The sequence below is a fragment of the Podarcis gaigeae genome (genome assembly GCF_964106915.1).
Source record: "Podarcis gaigeae genome assembly, chromosome: 16".
In the NCBI taxonomy this organism is placed as follows: domain Eukaryota; kingdom Metazoa; phylum Chordata; class Lepidosauria; order Squamata; family Lacertidae; genus Podarcis; species Podarcis gaigeae.
The window spans coordinates 26897671-26915080 of NC_139693.1; the positions used below are offsets into that span (position 1 = coordinate 26897671).

Genomic DNA, 17410 nt, shown 5'->3' on the forward strand with positions numbered 1-17410 from the left:
ACTGGATGGCTGTCTGCCAGGGATTCTTGGTCCCTTCCAACTCTACAGTTCTAGGATTCTATGACAAGGAGGCAGAAGTGGTCCAGGCACCCTTCTGTTCATTAACATATTCCAGGAGTGACAACACGACAAATTGTTTGTTTATTTCATTTGCATCCCACCTTTTCCTCCAAGGATCTCAGAGTGGCATACATGGTTCTCCCCATCCTCATTTAATCCTCACAATAAGTCATACACAGTGAGCTTCATGGTTAAGCAGGGATTCAAACCCTGGTCTCTCCCAGGTCCTGGTCTGGCACTCTAACCACTATGCTGCACTGCCTCTCAGCCATAGATATAGAATGCAACTCTCTCCAACTGGCCAACAAGCATGGCTTGCTGAGTTCGGACACAGTATTTTCTCTGCACTTTCTGCTTCTGCCACTTGGTGGGGTGCATTCTTTTCTCCACACATTTAAATTTTTTAAATGGTTTTGCCTTACTGTGGCTTTTGGTTTTTTCTCTCTCTATAGGACCAATAGGGCAACTTAAGATTTTTCTTTGCTATGTGACACCTGTGGTGCTGAGGTGCCCCCCTGTGGACATTTGGACTTATTGCACATGTAGCATCCTGATAGCTGAATGCCAAGTCCTTCTCTCCATCAGAGCAGCCTCAGCTGACCTGGTGCCCTCCAACTGTGTTGGACTACAACTCCCATCAGCCTCAGCGTCATATGACCCTGCTGGCTCTGACTGATGGGTGTTGTAGTCCAAAACAGCTGGAGGGTATTAGGTAATAGGGAAGGTTGTGATTAGACCACTCCCTGCCTATTTAAATTAATTCCCTTTATAACAGCTTAGTTGCCACCTAGACAAAATGGAAGGAACAGATGCTAGCTGTGCCTTTAATGGATCATGCTGTTTGCTAAAATATGGGATTAGTTATTGCATTTGAACACTCACTTAGGGATGTGATGTGAATGAACCCAGTATTTGCTCAATGAATTAGTTGCCACTATACTGTTTTTCATGTGCAACAATAATGAAATGGTTCACAATGTACAAATAAAAACCGACAGTCAAAACCTCACCATGCTCAGGTGTATCCAGGACCAGCGCTGGGGGCCAAGGTGGACAGGTGGGGCTTCAACTGACAGCAAAAGCTGTCAAAGAAGGTATCTGTCCCATTTCATTTAAGAGAGTCCCCACAGGAGAGAGCAGAGCAATGGGAAAGACATTCTGTTGGGCTTTGCTCTCAACCTGAGTCAGTTGGAAGGTGGCGGATGTGATTACAGTATCACAAAATTGTAGAGTAGGGACTCCAAGAGTCATCTAGTCCAACCCCCTGCAATGCAGGAATTACAGCTAAAGCATCCATGACAGATGGCCATCCAACCTCTGCTTCAAAACCTCCAAAGAAGGAGAGTCCACCACCTTCTGAGGGAGTCCATTCCACTATCAAACAGCTCTCACTGTCCAAAAGTTCTTCCTAACATTTAGCTGGAATCTCCATTCTTGTAACTTGAATCTGTTGGTTTCCAAGGAAATAAGCTTGCTCCATGTTCCATGTGACAGCCCTTCAGCCCTCTCAGTCTCTTCTTTTCCAAGCTAAACATACCTGGCTCCCTCAACCATTCCTCATAAGGCTTGGTTTCCAGGCCTTTGATCATCTCTGACACTCTGCCCTGCATGGGTTCCATCTTGTCAATCTCCTTCTTACACTGTGGCGCCTAGAACTGGACACAGTGCAGTAAGCCCACAACTTATGCAGGCGTTATATTCCGGAAATAACACCTAAAGCAAAAATCTCATATAGTCAAAATGCATTGGGTTCAGTGGCGGGTGGGATTGCCAAAGTCATTTTTCCAGGAACCCCACCCCCTTTTGCCACACACGTAAAGCTTGATGCACACAAATTAAATGTGCATTAAGTTGCAGGCTTACTATACTCTTGATGGGGTCTGACCACGGCAGAACAGAGTCTTTTGATTTGGACGCTGTGCTTTTGTTGATGGAGGGGAAGAAGTCTCTGCCTACATCTTTAGGGTTTTTGAATGCTGGCATGGTAGAGAGCTGTGATTAACATCTCCCTTCTGTTTCCAGGCTGTTCATGCTAATCTTGATTGCGGTCAGCATCGCCTGGGTCCCAATAGTGCAGTCGGCTCAAAATGGACAGCTTTTTGACTACATCCAGTCCATCACGAGCTACTTGGGGCCCCCCATCGCAGCCGTCTTTTTCCTTGCCATTTTCTTCAAGAGGGTCAATGAACAGGTAAGCTTGGGAGGGGAGGGTCAGCACTCCCAGCAAGGCCTGGGAAGAGCAACTGCTGGGCTTGATCTCAATTCTCTGAGCGCCTGGGCAACTGTAGGAGGGGTGTGCATGCGCAAAGGGCTATTGATGGCTACTAGCCGCAATAGTGATGCTCTACCTCCATGGTAAAGGTAGAGGGACCCCTGACCATTAGGTACAGTCGTGGGCGACTCTGGGGTTAAAAGTCAATCCTATATTAGGCATAGCAAACCACACATTATCAAACAAACACCGTATACAAATTGTGCAAAATATGAATTCAACATAACAAGGTTGATCTTTAACTCCAGAGAAAATCAATTTGCATAAATAATACAATATAACACTACCACATCACCGATCAGTTAAGAACCACTAAATCTCTTTATAATGGCCCAGTCTTTCCACATGGACAGCACTCAAAAATTCAGCCACTATTAAAGTATTTTGATCATTTCTGTCCTGAACTGTGGGTGGCATAGAATTGAGCCTGTTAAGTTGTAAGGCCTCTAATAATTGTCTTCTGCCATAAATGCCAAAATCACAAGAAAAGAAAATATGCTCCAAAGTATAAGGTTCCTGTTTACTACATTTGCAGAGATGCTCTGCTTCTGGGAGAGCTAATATCTTCCTCTTACTATCATCGAGGGAAACATATTAAATCTGGCTAACGACTCTGGGGTTGCGGCGCTCATCTCGCTTTATTGGCCGAGGGAGCGGCGTACAGCTTCCGGGTCATGTGGCCAGCACGACTAAGCCGCTTCTGGCAAACCAGAGCAATGCACGGAAATGCTGTTTACCTTCCCGCCAGAGTGGTACCTATTTATCTACATGCACTTTGATGTGCTTTCGAACTGCAGGGACCGAGCAACGGGAGCTCACCCCATCACGGGGATTCGAACTGCCAACCTTCTGATCGGCAAGTCCTAGGCTCTGTGGTTTAACCCACAGCGCCACCCGCGTCCCCTGCCTCCATGGTAGGAGGTAGTAAATGCCTCTGATTTCCAGTTGCTAGAAACCATGGGGGAGTAGTGCTCTTGTGCTCAGATCCTGCTTGCTGGCTTCCCAGAAAAGGCATCTGACTGGCTTGCGTGAGAGCAGGATGCTGGCTCTTCTGAAGGTTCTTATGTGTAAATAGAGGCAGCTCCAAGTGGGGCAGGAAGTGGGGTCCACCTGTTAAGAAGAGGGATGGAGCACTGTGCCTAGAAGCCATTGGGCTGAGTCCTGTTGCCCATGGTGTGAGTCAGACTAAAGGGAAGAGGAGCAAGGCTGGATCCGAGCACCATTTGTGGAGCTGAGCTTTTTCTTCTGTTTCCTGCCAGGGGGCCTTCTGGGGCCTGATTCTGGGGCTGCTGATTGGACTGTCTCGAATGATCACCGAGTTTGCCTATGGAACTGGCAGCTGCGCTCAGCCCAGCAACTGCCCGGATATCATCTGCAAAGTCCACTACCTCTACTTTGCCATCATCCTGTTCGTCATCTCGGTCATCATCATTTTGACTGTCTCATACCTGACCAAGCCCATTGACGACGTCCATGTAAGCCATTCTCTCCCTCTTTGCTTTGATCTTTCTCTTCACTTCTCCTCTGCCCCTTCCCACCTCTGGATGGCGCTGCAAACATGGCACGTGTGTGCGTCTTTCAAAAGGAAGAACATCTGTGGGACACAGCACTATCTCAGAACCTGTTTTGAACACCAAGGCTTGGTTCTGCAGCATGCGAAGGGATGAAGGCAAATGCCTTTGTCCACACTCAGAGTGCTTCTGCCTTAACAGCTGCTGCACACATCCACCTTGGATCAGAAGGGGTGTGTTTACCAGACAGGCTGGACACACTGTTTTCCTTTTAGAAATGAACCACAGATGGAAAGCCAGTGTGGGATGCGGCTAGGACCAAATCTTTGCTTAGTCAGTGAAGCTCTCTCTCTTTCTCTCAGCCTGGCCTACCTTGCAAGGATGTTCTGAAGGTATATGAGAGAAGTGCAGGGCCAAGGCAGTGGCAGAGCTTCATGCTCCGGCACCGAGGTGCAGAGAGCAGGTGGGGGCGGGGCTGGCGTGCGTCCTGGGGGTGGCACGCTGCCTGCAGGGGCGTGGCACACGTCTTGGAGGCATGGCACGCCTGCAGGGGTGAGGCACCCAATCCGGGCGGGTGGGCAGCCGCGATGGCACCCTACCAGGATTGCACTGCCGGTGGTGGTGCGCTCCCCCCGCACTTCTCTTCCTCCACCAGTGGGCCCAGGCCAGTACTATGGAAATGCTGAATAATTATATCTCACATGCTCTAGTCTGCTAGGAATCCTTGTATTGTGCTAGATGACCCTTGGGGTCTGTTACGTACTGAGTTGAATAGGATCCAAAATGCAGCAGTCTGATTGGTCCTAGAACAATAAGATCCAAAATGCGGCAGTCTGATTGGTCCTAGAACAATGCAGCAATATGATTGGTCCGCAGGAGCCACCCAATCCAGCTCCAGGTGGAAGTGAATCCACAACCTGATTGGCCTACAGGAGAATCCCGGAATTAGCCAATCATGTGCAGCCCATTGTGTAAATAATGTATATAAAGCAGATATTGTGGGGGAACTTCCATTCCTCCTCACCACTATGAGCTGAATAAAGACCATGAAATCCACTCTCAACTCTGAGTATATTTCAGGGTCCCTTCAAATTCTACAATTATATGAGCACAGAGTGGGGCAGAACAGTAGAAGGGCATTTTTAGACTTGCTGCCCCCCAGTTTTCTGCTTCCGAGCTGTGAGCTGCCACGGCCTCTCCAGTTACTTCCACCACATGGGACACCCTCTCTGCACCGGACCCTTTCCCTCGCCCACAATGGTCTCAGCCCCCTCTCACCGGGTTCATCTCTGTCTCCCTGTTCTGTGCCCATGGCAGCTCTATCGCCTTTGCTGGAGCCTGCGAAACAGAAAGGAGAAACGCATCGACCTGGATGCCGAGGAGATGGAGGAAGAGCCGGCCTACGAAGAAGAAGCTTGTAAGAGCTCTCCCCTTGGTTCTTATTTCTTCCTGGCACTAAATGAAGGTCAATGGCAGGGGGGCACTAGAGAGGAAGGACCATCGTAGCTTGGTGGCGGCGAATCCACTTTGCCCATGGAAGGTGCCAGGATCAACCCCGGGCTGCATTTCCGGAGCAGACTCCTTGGAAATAATGGACCTAAGTGGGTCATGCCCATTGATATCAATGGGCTTCCCCTGAAATGGACCTGCATTTGATACCACCCACAGTACATGCCATTGAATGCTTTAAAACAGGGGTAGGCAAACTAAGGCCCGGGGCGCGGATGCGGCCCAATTGCCTTCTCAGTCCGGCCCACGGACGGTCTGGGAATCAGAGTGTTTTTACATGAGTAGAATGCGTCCTTTTATTTAAAATGCACCTCTGGGTTATTTGTGGGGCATAGGGATTTGTTCATTTTCCCCCCCAAAATATAGTCCTGCCCACCACATGGTCTGAGGGACGGTGGACCGGCCCACAGCTGAAAAAGGTTGCTGACCCCTGCTTTAAAACAATAAAACCAATTCAGGCCAGAACAGGCTTCTAAGCTGTTTACAAAGCATGCAAATCAGTCATGCAAATTTTACTTACTTACTTACTTACTTACTTACTTACTTACTACCCACCCTTAGTCCACGATTCTCACCCACTTGCCACTTGAGGCAAACAGAAAATGGCACCACCACCTTCTCCGCCTGAGGGAAGCCCCACAGAAAAACAGAATCTGGAGAGGAGCCGGTGGCGGCAGCGGTGACAAGCGCAGGAGACGGCGAGCACTGTCCTCCTTAAGGGCCAGGATCTACTGCCTCTCCCAGCTGTCTCCAGCCTGCCACCTGAGGCAACTGCCTAATGGGTGGGCCAGCCCTAAGGTGTCACTAAACAGTGGTACCTCGGGTTACATACACTCCAGATTACATATGCTTCAGGTTACACACTCCGCTAACCCAGAAATAGTGCTTCAGGTTAAGAACTGTGCTTCAGTATAAGAACAGAAATCGGGCTCTGGCGGTGTGGCAGCAGCAGGAGGCCCCATTAGCTAAAGTGGTGCTTCAGGTTAAGAAGAGTTTCAGGTTAAGAACAGACCTCCGGAACAAATTAAGTACTTAACCCGAGGTACCACTGTAGTACACAATAAAAGCACCCTTTAGAAAAAAACTTTCTCAGCATCTTTTACGACAGTCAGACTGACTTGTATGGCAGGAGTCTGGCACTGAGACCTTCCTTGTCGTGCCCCATAGACTGAGAGCTGTAGGGGTCTGGGGGACACGGAAGTGCGTTGTCTTCTGGGCTTCTACATTTTCAGCCTTGACCTTGACCTTTTTTTCTCTCTCTTGCAGTCCCAGACAAGGAGCAGGATTGTTGCAGGAAGGCCTGCAACTGGTTCTGTGGCTTGGAGACCCTCGTAGCTCCCAAGCTCAGCAAAGAGGAGGAGGAAGCCTTGCGGGAGAAGTTGATGGACACAACAGAGGACCCCTTCTGGAGGCGGGTGGTCAACACCAATGGCATCATCCTCCTGGCCGTGGCCATCTTCTGCCACGGCTTTTTTGCATAGACTCGTGGGGCTGGGTGTTTTCCTTCCCCCTTTCCCTTTGAAATGAAGGTCTCCCTCCCCCCCTGAGATTGCTTTGTGAAGCCATAATTTGTAAGTTCTGCCCTTACCAGGCCTGACACTTATTTGTGCCAATCAAGTTGATTAATTGATTAATCAAATGAGCTAATTGGTGGGTGGGCTGCCTCTCCTCTGAAAGGGGGGGAAGGAGGAGCCCCACAGCTCAGAGATAAAGAGGAAGGGGTGAAGAGAACCACATCAGCAATGCTCAGGGTCCATTTTTGGACTCTATTTTTACAAAGTGTTTTTTATATATAAAAATGCTGCTTTTCTATGTTTAAAATGTTGTGCTTTCCCATAAGTGATTCCTTGTAAATAATAATGATAGTAATAAGTACAAGTCTCTAAAATAGAGGCTGAGTTTCATATTCTGTGGATCTATCTGCTTGAATTCCTTTTAGGCAAAATCTCTAAATTGCTTCCCTCCCTTGCTTTTTCCTTTCCTGTTTCTCTTTTATCACCCCCCCCGCCCGCAAGTGGATTCCCACCCCCCTTCCCATGAGCTCTTTTCTCTGGTCTTGGACTGCAAGTGACTAGACTGGATTTTTATTACCACTGCGATTTGAGCAAGCTTGAAATTATTTGAAGGGTTGATACCTCCCCCTGCCAACCCCCTGAAACTTCAGTCTTTGACTTGACATGGCCTGCCACTCTGTGCATTCTCGATGTATTATAAATTGTGCAAAAATAAGAATACACAACTTATTTTTTAAAAAAACAGCAGCTTGCATTTTGTTTGAAAAGGGATCCCATGCTAAGGGGCAGGGCAGTTGTTTATGGTGCTGTGTGGTGTAGTGGTTACAGTGTCAGACTAGGACCTGGGAGATCTCATAGCTCAGCTATGAAGTTCACTGGGTGGCCTTGGGGACCAGTCACTGCCTCTCAGCCTAACCCTACCTCATGGGGTGGTTGTTGGGGTTAAATAAGGAAGGGGAGAAGCATGTGTGCCACCTTGAGCTCCTTGGAGAAAAAGGTGGGATATGAATGCAATACATATATAAGAATAAGCTGGAGTTCCCACAGGCTCTGTGCGATATGCAAGAGTTGGTGTAGCATTTGTGCAACCATCTTGGATGCTAAGGGGAGAGAGATGGAGATTCCTTCATTGGTGAGATCATTTGCAGGACAGGTTGCTAAGAAGAATGAAAAAGGCAGGACCTTGGACAGCTCCAAGCAGCCAACTTGCAAGTCAGCAGCTCCACCGAAATCTTTTGATGACTCCATGGCCCTGGCCCCGCCCCCTTCCTGATGAGCGATGGCCCGCTGGGGGAGTGTGAGGCCCCCATTGCAAAGTGGGTGGGTTCCTTGAGGGAGTCTGGGGTGTGTTGGAGCTCACTTTGGGGGTGGGGTCCTGGCTCAGACCAAGTTGGGGGGGGCCTCTGCCACTTACCCCAATTTTCTTCCTGAACCAGCTAAGTCCTTCCCACCCCCCTCCACCCATAAAGAGATCCAGTTCTGCTCAGAATCAGGGTCATGACTGGACTAGAGCAGGGGTAGGCAACCAAAGGCCCGGCGGCTGGATCCGGCCCAATCGCCTTCTCAATCTGGGCCACGGACGGTCCAGGAATCAGTGTGTTTTTACATGAGTAGAATCTGTGCTTTTATTTAAAATGCATCTCTGGGTTATTTCTGGGGCATAGGAATTCGTTTCCCCCCAAAATACAGACTGGCCCACCACATGGTGGAACAGCCCACAGCTGAAAAAGGTTGCCGACCCCTGGACTAGAGGTATCATGAGGCATGCTGCCTCTACACACATACTCTGCTGCCCTGGGCCACTTGGGAGGGGTTTCACACCTCCAGGGAACCTGAGGCAAGTTCACAAGACACTGGAGCCTCAGCTCCACAGACCTACATAAGAATATAAGAAGAGGCTGCTGGATCACACCAATGGGCCTACCTAGTTTAGCATCCTGTTCTCAGAGCGGCCAACCAGTTGTCTGTGGGAAACAAGCAGGATTTGAACACAGGCACAGTCTCCCCTCCTGTAAAGGTACCCCTGACTGTTAGGTCCAGTCGCGGACGACTCTGGGGTTGCTGCGCTCATCTTGCTTTATTGGCCGAGGGAGCCGGCATACAGCTTCCGGGTCATGTGGCCAGCATGACTAAGCCGCTTCTGGCGAACCAGAGCAGTGCACGGAAACGCCGTTTACCTTCCCGCCGGAGCGGTACCTATTTATCTACTTGCCCTTTGACGTGCTTTTGAACAGCTAGGTGGGCAGGAGCAGGGACCGAGCAATGGGAGCTCATCCTGTCGCAGGGATTTGAACTGCCGACCTTCTGATCGGCAAGCTTTAGGCTCCCCTCCTGTAGCTTCTGGCAATTGGTATCTGGAAGCACTGCTTTCTCCCACTGAAGAGACAGAGCACAACTAGCATCAATATTCCTCTCCTCCATGAATCTGTCTGATCCTTTTTTAAAGCCATCCAAGTTGGTGGCCATTGTTGCCTCTTGTGGGAGCTTCACAGTTTTAACTGTGCACTGCATGAAGAACAACTTTATTTTATCTGTCCTGAACCTAGACTGGGCTGTTTCTGTCATTAAAAACCCCCCAACCCCTTCTCTGAGCTGGCGGAGGTTGGAATCTTGCTCTCAGCTGGTGATTAAGTCCTGGCTACATTAATTAGAGCCGTGATTGGTGCTGACTTCAAGTGATGGAGAGAGGGGAAACAGGTGATTTGTTGATGCAGGCATCTTCTGGCGTCACCCGCAGCAGAGCATAGCTCCAGACCTGCCAGCACCACGCTCCGCGACTGCGGCAAACAGGCCCCGGCTGAGTCCGGCTCATTTTTAGAAACGTCAAGGCTTAATAGCAGGGCGGAGGGGAAGTGCCAGATGGTGACAGACTAATTGTTGGATTTGCCATATGCAGGAGACAATGCAAAGGTTCCCCTCAATATTTCCGGGTGACTAAGTTGTTTGCAGCTGAATCCTCGGTTATGTTAAGCTGAAACCCACCAGCAATTTCTCATCGAGCTGAAACCTTTTCTCTGCCTTTGGCAAGGGGAAGTTGGAGCAGGATGGGAAGCCATCGCCTAGAGGCATTTTGTCAGGAATGTTGTTGGGTCTGTTCAGGTGATGTCAGAAGGCTCTGGTGGGGCTATAGGACCTGGAATGAAAGGGAGGGGGGCACCAGAGGCACTTTCTGGGGCAGCCTGGAGCTATGGGAGTTTGAGGTGGTGAATGTGGCAAGGTTGAAGTAATAATAATAATAATAATAATAATAATAATAATAATAATAATATATTTCTACCCTGCCCATCTGGCTGGGTTTCCCCAACCACTCTGGGCAGCTTCCAACAGAATATTAAAATACAATAACCTATTAAACATTAAAAGCTTCCCTAAACAGGGCTGCCTTCAGATGTCTTCTAAAAGTCTGGTGGTTGTTTTTCTCTTTGACATCTGGTGGGAAGGCGTTCCACAGGGCGGGTGCCACAACCGAGGAGGCCCTCTGCCTGGTTCCCTGTAACTTGGCTTCTCACAGCGAGGGAACTGCCAGAAGGCCCTCGGCCCTGGACCTCAGTGTCCGGGCAGAACAATGGGGGTGGAGACGCTCCTTCAGGCGTTCTGAGGCCACAAACACTTCAGGGTGGGGAGTGCACACAGTCAGAAGCATTCAATGCTAGTCTTACTCTAAACAGGCCTATTGAAGTTAATGTACGTGATGAACTTAGGTTCCTTCATTTCAATGGGTCTGAGTTGGATTTAGTTGACTCGATCTGACGGTGAGAGTTGTTTGACAGTGGAACGGACTCCCTCGGAAGGTGGTGGTCTCTCCTTCATTGCAAGTTTTTAAGACTAGGTGACCCTTGGGGTCCCTTTCAACTCTACAACAACAACCCAGGGAAAGAGACTAAAGTAAGCAAGAACCAGAGGTGCTTCTCCCACGAGACGAGGGGAAGTGCTGGCTTCTGAGTGGTGTTTAGAGCGGAGGGCAGGCAGGCAGACCTAACACACAAGGCACAGCCCAAGGAAAGCTCTTGCACAAGCTCCACCAAAATGATCCTAGGGTCTTTCCAGGAGTCTTGGACAGAACGTGCTAGTGAACTGTGCCTTATGTTAATGCGTGTGGTCATTTGGTATTTCCGCCAGCCCTGGACAGGAACTGTTGAATGCAAAGACTCTGAAGCAGCAACTGGAGGCAGAGACCGCTCCTGGCCCCTTTCCAGAAGACACCCCTTGCTTCTGCCTTGGCACCATCACAGCCCTTGGAATCCACATTGATCAAATTGAGGCATTGCTGCAGAGTTCATCATTGCCAGGAATGGTTCCATTTCCCCCCCCCGATGACAGAGCTTGGGGAATCTTCATCTTTTGTCTCTGCGGCTTGTTCTGTGAGAGCTGGGGAAGGGTAATGGCAGCCTTCCCCAACCTGGTGCCCTCCAGATGTTGGACAATTCCCATCATCCCTGATTGTTGGCCGTCCTGGCTACTGGGGCTTCTGGGAGCTGTAGTTTAGCGGCACTTGGAGAGCCCCAGGTTGAAGAAGGCCTTGGGTGGTGGCTGATTTTGAAGCTGTTTCTTCTTCGTAGGGCTATGAGAGGGAAGGGGCCAGTTGACAGGATCAAGGACTGCATTTGTGTCTGCATTCAAAGGGTGGAAGGGAGGAAGTCAAGGCAGGCCTGAGACATTTTGCAGGCTATAGTGAAGAAGTGCTGGCAGCCATGACATGTACAACAGAACTGGCGATGGAGTCGTACTTCAGCACTAGTGATGGGATAGCTTCCTGCATGCCATCTGAGGCTACAGACACATTTAAAAGCTCCTGATTACCCCCAAAGAAGCCTGGGAACTGTAGTTTAAGGCTTATGGGAATTGTAGTTTTATGAGGGCTAAATTACAGCTCCCAGGATTCTTTGGGGGAAGCCGTGTGCTTTAAGTGTACAATGTGCACACAGCCTCATTGGCCGGCTAATTTGGGATGGGGGCAGGATACGCTCTGCCCTTCAACAGAGGGGGCTGCCTGTGGGGCTGAGGAGGAACAGCCTAAGGACATCTGCTGCTGCTGCTGTCTCCCGACACCTGAGGCAACTGCCACCCTTTGCCTACTGGTGGGGCTGGTTCTGGGGGGGAGGAAAGAGGAGAGACGCCTCTCACCAAGCTCTTCTAGGCTTGGAGTCTTTTTTCACAATTGCCCCAAAGTACACCATATTATATCCTACAAAAAACACAGCACAATTCTCCCATGGGGCTTCCGCGTGCAATAAAACGACCTGTCTGCCCTCTGCCCCCCCCCCCAGCAGGGGCCTGACACTGGGAGAGCCCTGCTCAGCTGGAGATGGTCAACCCCTGGACTCTGTAGCCCCTAGTGTTGCTGCTGTAGCACCACAAAGGGACAGAGGTCAGCCTCCCCCTGGTGAATTCCCTTCCGCAGTCCTGTCTTGCCTTCCCAGCTTGCTGGCCTAGCAGCTGCCACTGAGTAGCAACAGGACCCACACCTGAGGCTTGGGGGGCAGGCCTTGTTCCTGAATCTATTCTGCCTGGCTTGCTCTGCAAAGGGTCTCACTCAGCCCACAGGGGCACACATCAGCAGAGAATCTATGAAGGGCAGCCATTTCAGTGGAGGTTGCACAGAAATTGGGATCAGATCTCTTTGTCTCCCTACTGTCCAGAATGGTGCTAAGGGCCCTGGTTTCAGAGTCTGGTCACCAGCTCTGTCTGCTCCCTCAGGGAAGAGTCTTGTGGATTAGATATCGTTACGAAACTTGAGTGCATTTTGTAATTTTACAAGCTATGTGACTCCGTTACTCAGTTGGATCTCTATACATGGTCTTTCATGAATCGTGACTTTGCTGTTATTTTATTGGTTATAGTCCAGTCATGATTTATCGCAATGGCTGGGAGTGAATATCTGCTTAATTATTATTTGCCAATATTTTGAGAGTTCATCTGATTGTGTCATGTGGTATTCCAAATGGAGCACCGAAGATCACTTGATTTGATATAAACTGTATATTTTCTAGTTATGATTTTTTATCATGACTTATAGTGGTACCTCAGGTTAAGAACTTAATTTGTTCTGCAGGTCCATTCTTAACCTGAAACTGTTCTTAACCTGAAGCACCACTTTAGCTAATGGGGCCTCCCGCTGCTGCCATGTCACTGCTGCGCGATTTGTTTTCATCCTGAAGCAAAGTTCACAACCCAGAGCAACTACTTCCGGGTTAGCGGAGTCTATAACCTGAAGCATCTGTAACCCGAGGTACTATTTCTGGGTTAGTGGAGTCTGTAACCTGAAGCGTCTGTAACCTGAAGCGTCTGTAACCCGAGGTACCACTGTACTTGCATTGGATCAGGTTGCTAAAGTGTGATCTTTGTTGTGTATTTTGCAGTTTCTGCGGCTTGTAATCTGCCTTGTGTATAGCAATATGGAAAGGTGGCATACAAGTTAAAAGAGAACTGAAACAAAGCTCCTCCTCTAACCCAGTCATGATAGTGCAGCCCACGCATGATGACAAGAGGCAGGCAGGCAAGAAGCTGTTCAAACAGGAACTTTATTGTCAATTGCGTTGCTCTCCAAGGTCCCCGCCAGCCCGTTCCCTAAGGCTTCCACTCAATGACTTCCACTGCAATCTGTGCCGCCCTCCTCACAGCCGGGCTGGAATCGCTCAGCCTCTTCCGGAATTCGGCCACGTGGGCCAGCAAGATCTTCCGGCCCTCCGGGGCCTCTGACAACATGGTCAGGGCCTTGATGGAGTAAAGGCGGACTTTGCTCCTCTCGTCGTGAATCAGGGGCAGCAGCGTGTCGATGGCGTCCGCATTGATGGCTGCGTATTTCCCTGAGTGTGACAGAAGGAAGGCCCTGTGAGATGCTAAAAGGAGAAGCCCTGCAGCAGCTGCTGGGGGTGGGTGGGTGTGTTTAAAGGTGGCCCCTGCCGAGCCCAGCCTCCTGGGCTTCCCGTGTCAGCCATCCAGGTGCCTCTTCTGGGAAGCCACAAACAGGTCACAAGTGCCACAGTAGCCTTCTCCCCATTTGTACTTCTTGGCATCCTGCCTCTGAGAGCGGAGGGAAGACATACCAGAGTGGGCTGCTTGTGTGAAGGCTGAGTGGCTTTTTCTGCAGCCCTTGGCAGGTCACACGTTAAGATTACAACTAGCAATGCAATATGTAAGTGGCTGGAATTGGCCGGACCTTTGGCTATGCAGGTGTTTCTTGCCATCTGTACAACATGGGAATGGCCTCCACCACAGCTCGGAAGCCACAGAAGCTCTAGGCAGCCAGTGTGCTAGATGTTGCCCCGGCAGCATCCTAGACCCTGCTGCTCAAGTTGTGTATCAGCCACATGAGACAACAGGATTCCCCTCAGCTGACCCGACAGCTCTACACTTGGGGAGACCAGCCTTGTCCAAGCTGGTGCTCTGGAGATGTTGCTAGACTCCAAATCACAGAAGCCCCAGAAGCCAGCAAAGCCAGTGAGACAATGGGAGGGAGAAGCAAATGGAGGACAGCAAGTTGTGGGGAGGCAGGGTCTAGCTTAAAGCCTTAGAAAATGGCCAAAATGTTTCCAGGGACCCCATGGCTTCCTCTCAAAGCCTGGCTACATGCCCAGCTGCACTGCCCCTGTCTTTCTCTCTTGCGCCACTGGCCTTGCCTTCTAACTTTCTGCTTTCCACAACTCAGCTGCCCTCCCCTCTTCTCCTCAAAAGGGGTTGGGAATCCAGAAGGGCCAGCCTGCCAGCTGCTCCCCTGCCTTTCCCTCCTCACCTTGGGTAGTGATGGCTGAATTCATCAGTGCCCCGGCAGCGTTGGCTCGGACCTCGGCGTCTTCATCTTCCAGAAGCATGACGAGGTCTGGGAAAACATCTTCCTCAAAGACCATGTTCTTCCCTTCCAGGGGGACACTGAGGGGAGCAAAGGGTGGGGATCAGCCAAAGAAACTCTAAAGCCCCTCTGTGGGTCTGACGTGTGCATGGGTGTGCACACATGCTAAGAGCTGGTTGTCCTCTGGCCAACACGGGGGACCTGAGCTGTCCCTTACATAAGAGAGCGACCTCTGTCTTGGGACATTCTGACATTTGCAAAACGTAGGGCTACAAAAACAAAAAGGCCTTGTTGACCCATGGCTTAGCGCTACGTGTGAATCCTGCCCACAGATCTGCATCAATTTGTGATTTCTTTTTTTTAAAAAAAAGACATGAAAATTTGTCAGCGTTTCAGAGCATGTGTCTCCTAAGACACACAACCTGGCAAGCAATTCCCTCCAACAGAACACAAAAATCTGGAGAAATTGTGTCTTGAAGGATCTTGGATTGTGTATCATTTTGGAATGGAAATTTGCGTTCAAGCGCTGCACGTTTTTTGCCTTTTGTATTTTATCGGTTTGGTATTTTCCCCTGTCAGCCGCCTTGAGTGCAATATGAAGAAGGTGCGATATGAATAAACATGACAATAACAATGATAACCGAAATGGGGACTGGATTTCTCCTCCTCCCCTGGTGAGTCACCGGCCCTCACCTGATGGCCATCAAGGCCTGAGCTGCCCTGCTCCTGATGTTCACCCCTGAATGGCTGAGCAGCTCCTTCAGGATACGGACGGCTCCTGTGGCCAGGGCCTCGAAGGCCTCCACCCGCAGGCAGCCTGTCAGCGTCTCCAAGATCAGCTCCTGGATATCCTCCAGCTCCGTCTTCAGCTTGAAGACCAGCGAGGGAACCAAGCCGCTCTCCACAATCCCGGTAGCTCCTGCAGGAGGAGGGAACAGAAGGAGGATCTGTGGTGGTGCCCCAAAAGCCCACGGCCTAGCCAAGCCCTCCCAGCCATGAGGATTGCCATGGCAAAACAGGAGGCAGCCGAGGAGAGAACAGGCTGTCTGCGAGGAGCCACTGGCAAACAAGCCTCAGCTGCCTGGTGACTGTTGCTAGGAGACAAGCAGCTCCATCGAAAGTGATTCACATGTGCAGTTGGGTGATGCGGAAGTTCGGCATACAAGGAGAATAGAAGGAGCCTTCCCCAACTTGTGCCCTCCGGGTACTTGGGACTACAACACCCATCAGCTCCAGCATCATAGGGCCGCACTGGCAAGAGCTGATGGGAGTTGTGGTCCCAAGTTGTTGTTGGTGTTTCTTCAAAGCAACCTTTCCTTTCTGAGAAGAAGAAGAGAGTTTGGATTTGATATCCCACTTCATCACTACCCAAAGGAGTCTCAAAGCGGCTAACATTCTCCTTTCCCTTCCTCCCCCACAACAAACACTCTGTGAGGTGAGTGGGGCTGAGAGACTTCAGAGAAGTGTGACTAGCCCAAGGTCACCCAGCAGCTGCATGTAGAGGAGCGGGGAAGCGAACCCAGTTCACCAGATTATGAGTCCACCGCTCTTAACCACTACACCACACTGGCTCTACAACACCACAGCTTAGGGTCCTTCTCCTTCATGGGGGCATATATGGGGTTTCCAAGGAAACACTTCTTTAGAAAGTAGAGCACAGAATCATCATCACCATCATTGTGGGGACCATGGTGCACACAGAGGGGATGTTAATCCGTCCCTTCCTAGACATGACCTTGACAAAATGCCCCCCCCCCGCCCCCACTGTACTGGTATCAGCCTTACCCCGTTCCCCACAAAACGCCTTCCCTTCCAGTGCTGTAGTGGCTTTGATGACACAAAGCCACTTCTCCTCCAGGCTCCACTGCAATTTAATTGATGAAAAAGTGGAGCAATTTTCCACGGTGACTTTTGGAAGATTATCAGTCGGCATTGTACCTGCCTGAGGGATAGCCAAGCAGGTGTTGTGTGGGGCTGTGCCATGGCAACAGGTTTGGGAGCATGAAATCTCTCCTCAGAGCCAAACAAACTTGAACCCATTGAAAAGCCTCTTGACCAGCCCCACAGATCTCTCGACTGCAGCATCACACGCGGTTCCTGTGCTACTGAGCAACTTGAGGACTAGGTGTCTCAAGAGCAACACCTTCACCAGCAGCAGCAGAAATCAGGGTCTGTGTGGTCTTAGGAGGCCAGAGTCCAGAAGGCCTCCCTCTTGAGCATTCCAGCTGCTGAAAGTAACACAGGTCTCTGGCTCAACCCTTGGTCTTGATCTTGGCCTGTTGATTGACCACACTTGTGAAGCATGTCTTGGGCTGCAGCTGATTGCTTGTGCTCCCTCTTGGTTGTTTGGGGCACTGCTGTACCCTCATCCCAGCTCTCCTTGGTGAGGATATGAAGTAGGAGGCACAGACCGCCCCCAGGACTGGCATCCTAGCCCCTAAGGGCACCTGCTGGAGCTTGACAGAGGCTGAAGGTAAGCAGAGTCCCTGTAAATTCCCTTAGGAATGTAAAACGAGCCTGATGGGTCAGGCTAATGGCCCATCCAGTCTAGCATCCTGTTCTCAAAGTGGCCAACTAGATGCCCCCAGAGGGAATCCCACAAGCAGGACCTGAGCATGAGCAACTCTCCCCTCATGTGGGAGAGTCAACCCCACATTGCATTGGACTGTTCTTGTTTTGAACAGGGAGATGTGTGCTGCATGCCTGCCTCTCTTGGAGCCCTAGTCAAACCTGCTAGAGGTCCTATGGCTGTAGC

At 50.3% G+C, this 17410-nt stretch overlaps 2 protein-coding genes across 5 annotated transcripts in view; one reads left to right on the forward strand and one right to left on the reverse strand.

Moving 5' to 3' along the window:
• Nucleotides 1-7173, forward strand: part of LOC310833994 (sodium/glucose cotransporter 1-like) — a 38198-nt gene extending 31025 nt beyond the window's left edge. The window contains exons 13-16 of the mRNA XM_083717256.1: nucleotides 2083-2251; nucleotides 3592-3807; nucleotides 5161-5260; nucleotides 6619-7173. Of these exons, the coding sequence (XP_083573382.1) occupies nucleotides 2083-2251; nucleotides 3592-3807; nucleotides 5161-5260; nucleotides 6619-6833 (700 nt within the window). The 3' untranslated portion in view covers nucleotides 6834-7173. The remainder of the gene's footprint in view (nucleotides 1-2082; nucleotides 2252-3591; nucleotides 3808-5160; nucleotides 5261-6618) is intronic.
• A 6198-nt stretch (nucleotides 7174-13371) lies between these two features.
• The window catches only part of RSPH14 (radial spoke head 14 homolog), a 62648-nt gene continuing 58609 nt past the window's right edge, over nucleotides 13372-17410 (reverse strand). For all 4 annotated transcript variants that reach the window (XM_083717583.1, XM_083717585.1, XM_083717582.1 and 1 more), the window contains exons 5-7: nucleotides 15349-15574; nucleotides 14599-14735; nucleotides 13372-13672 (exon numbers count right to left, since the gene is read on the reverse strand). In XM_083717583.1, coding sequence (XP_083573709.1) covers nucleotides 13434-13672; nucleotides 14599-14735; nucleotides 15349-15574 — 602 coding nt within the window. In that variant the 3' untranslated portion in view covers nucleotides 13372-13433. The remainder of the gene's footprint in view (nucleotides 13673-14598; nucleotides 14736-15348; nucleotides 15575-17410) is intronic.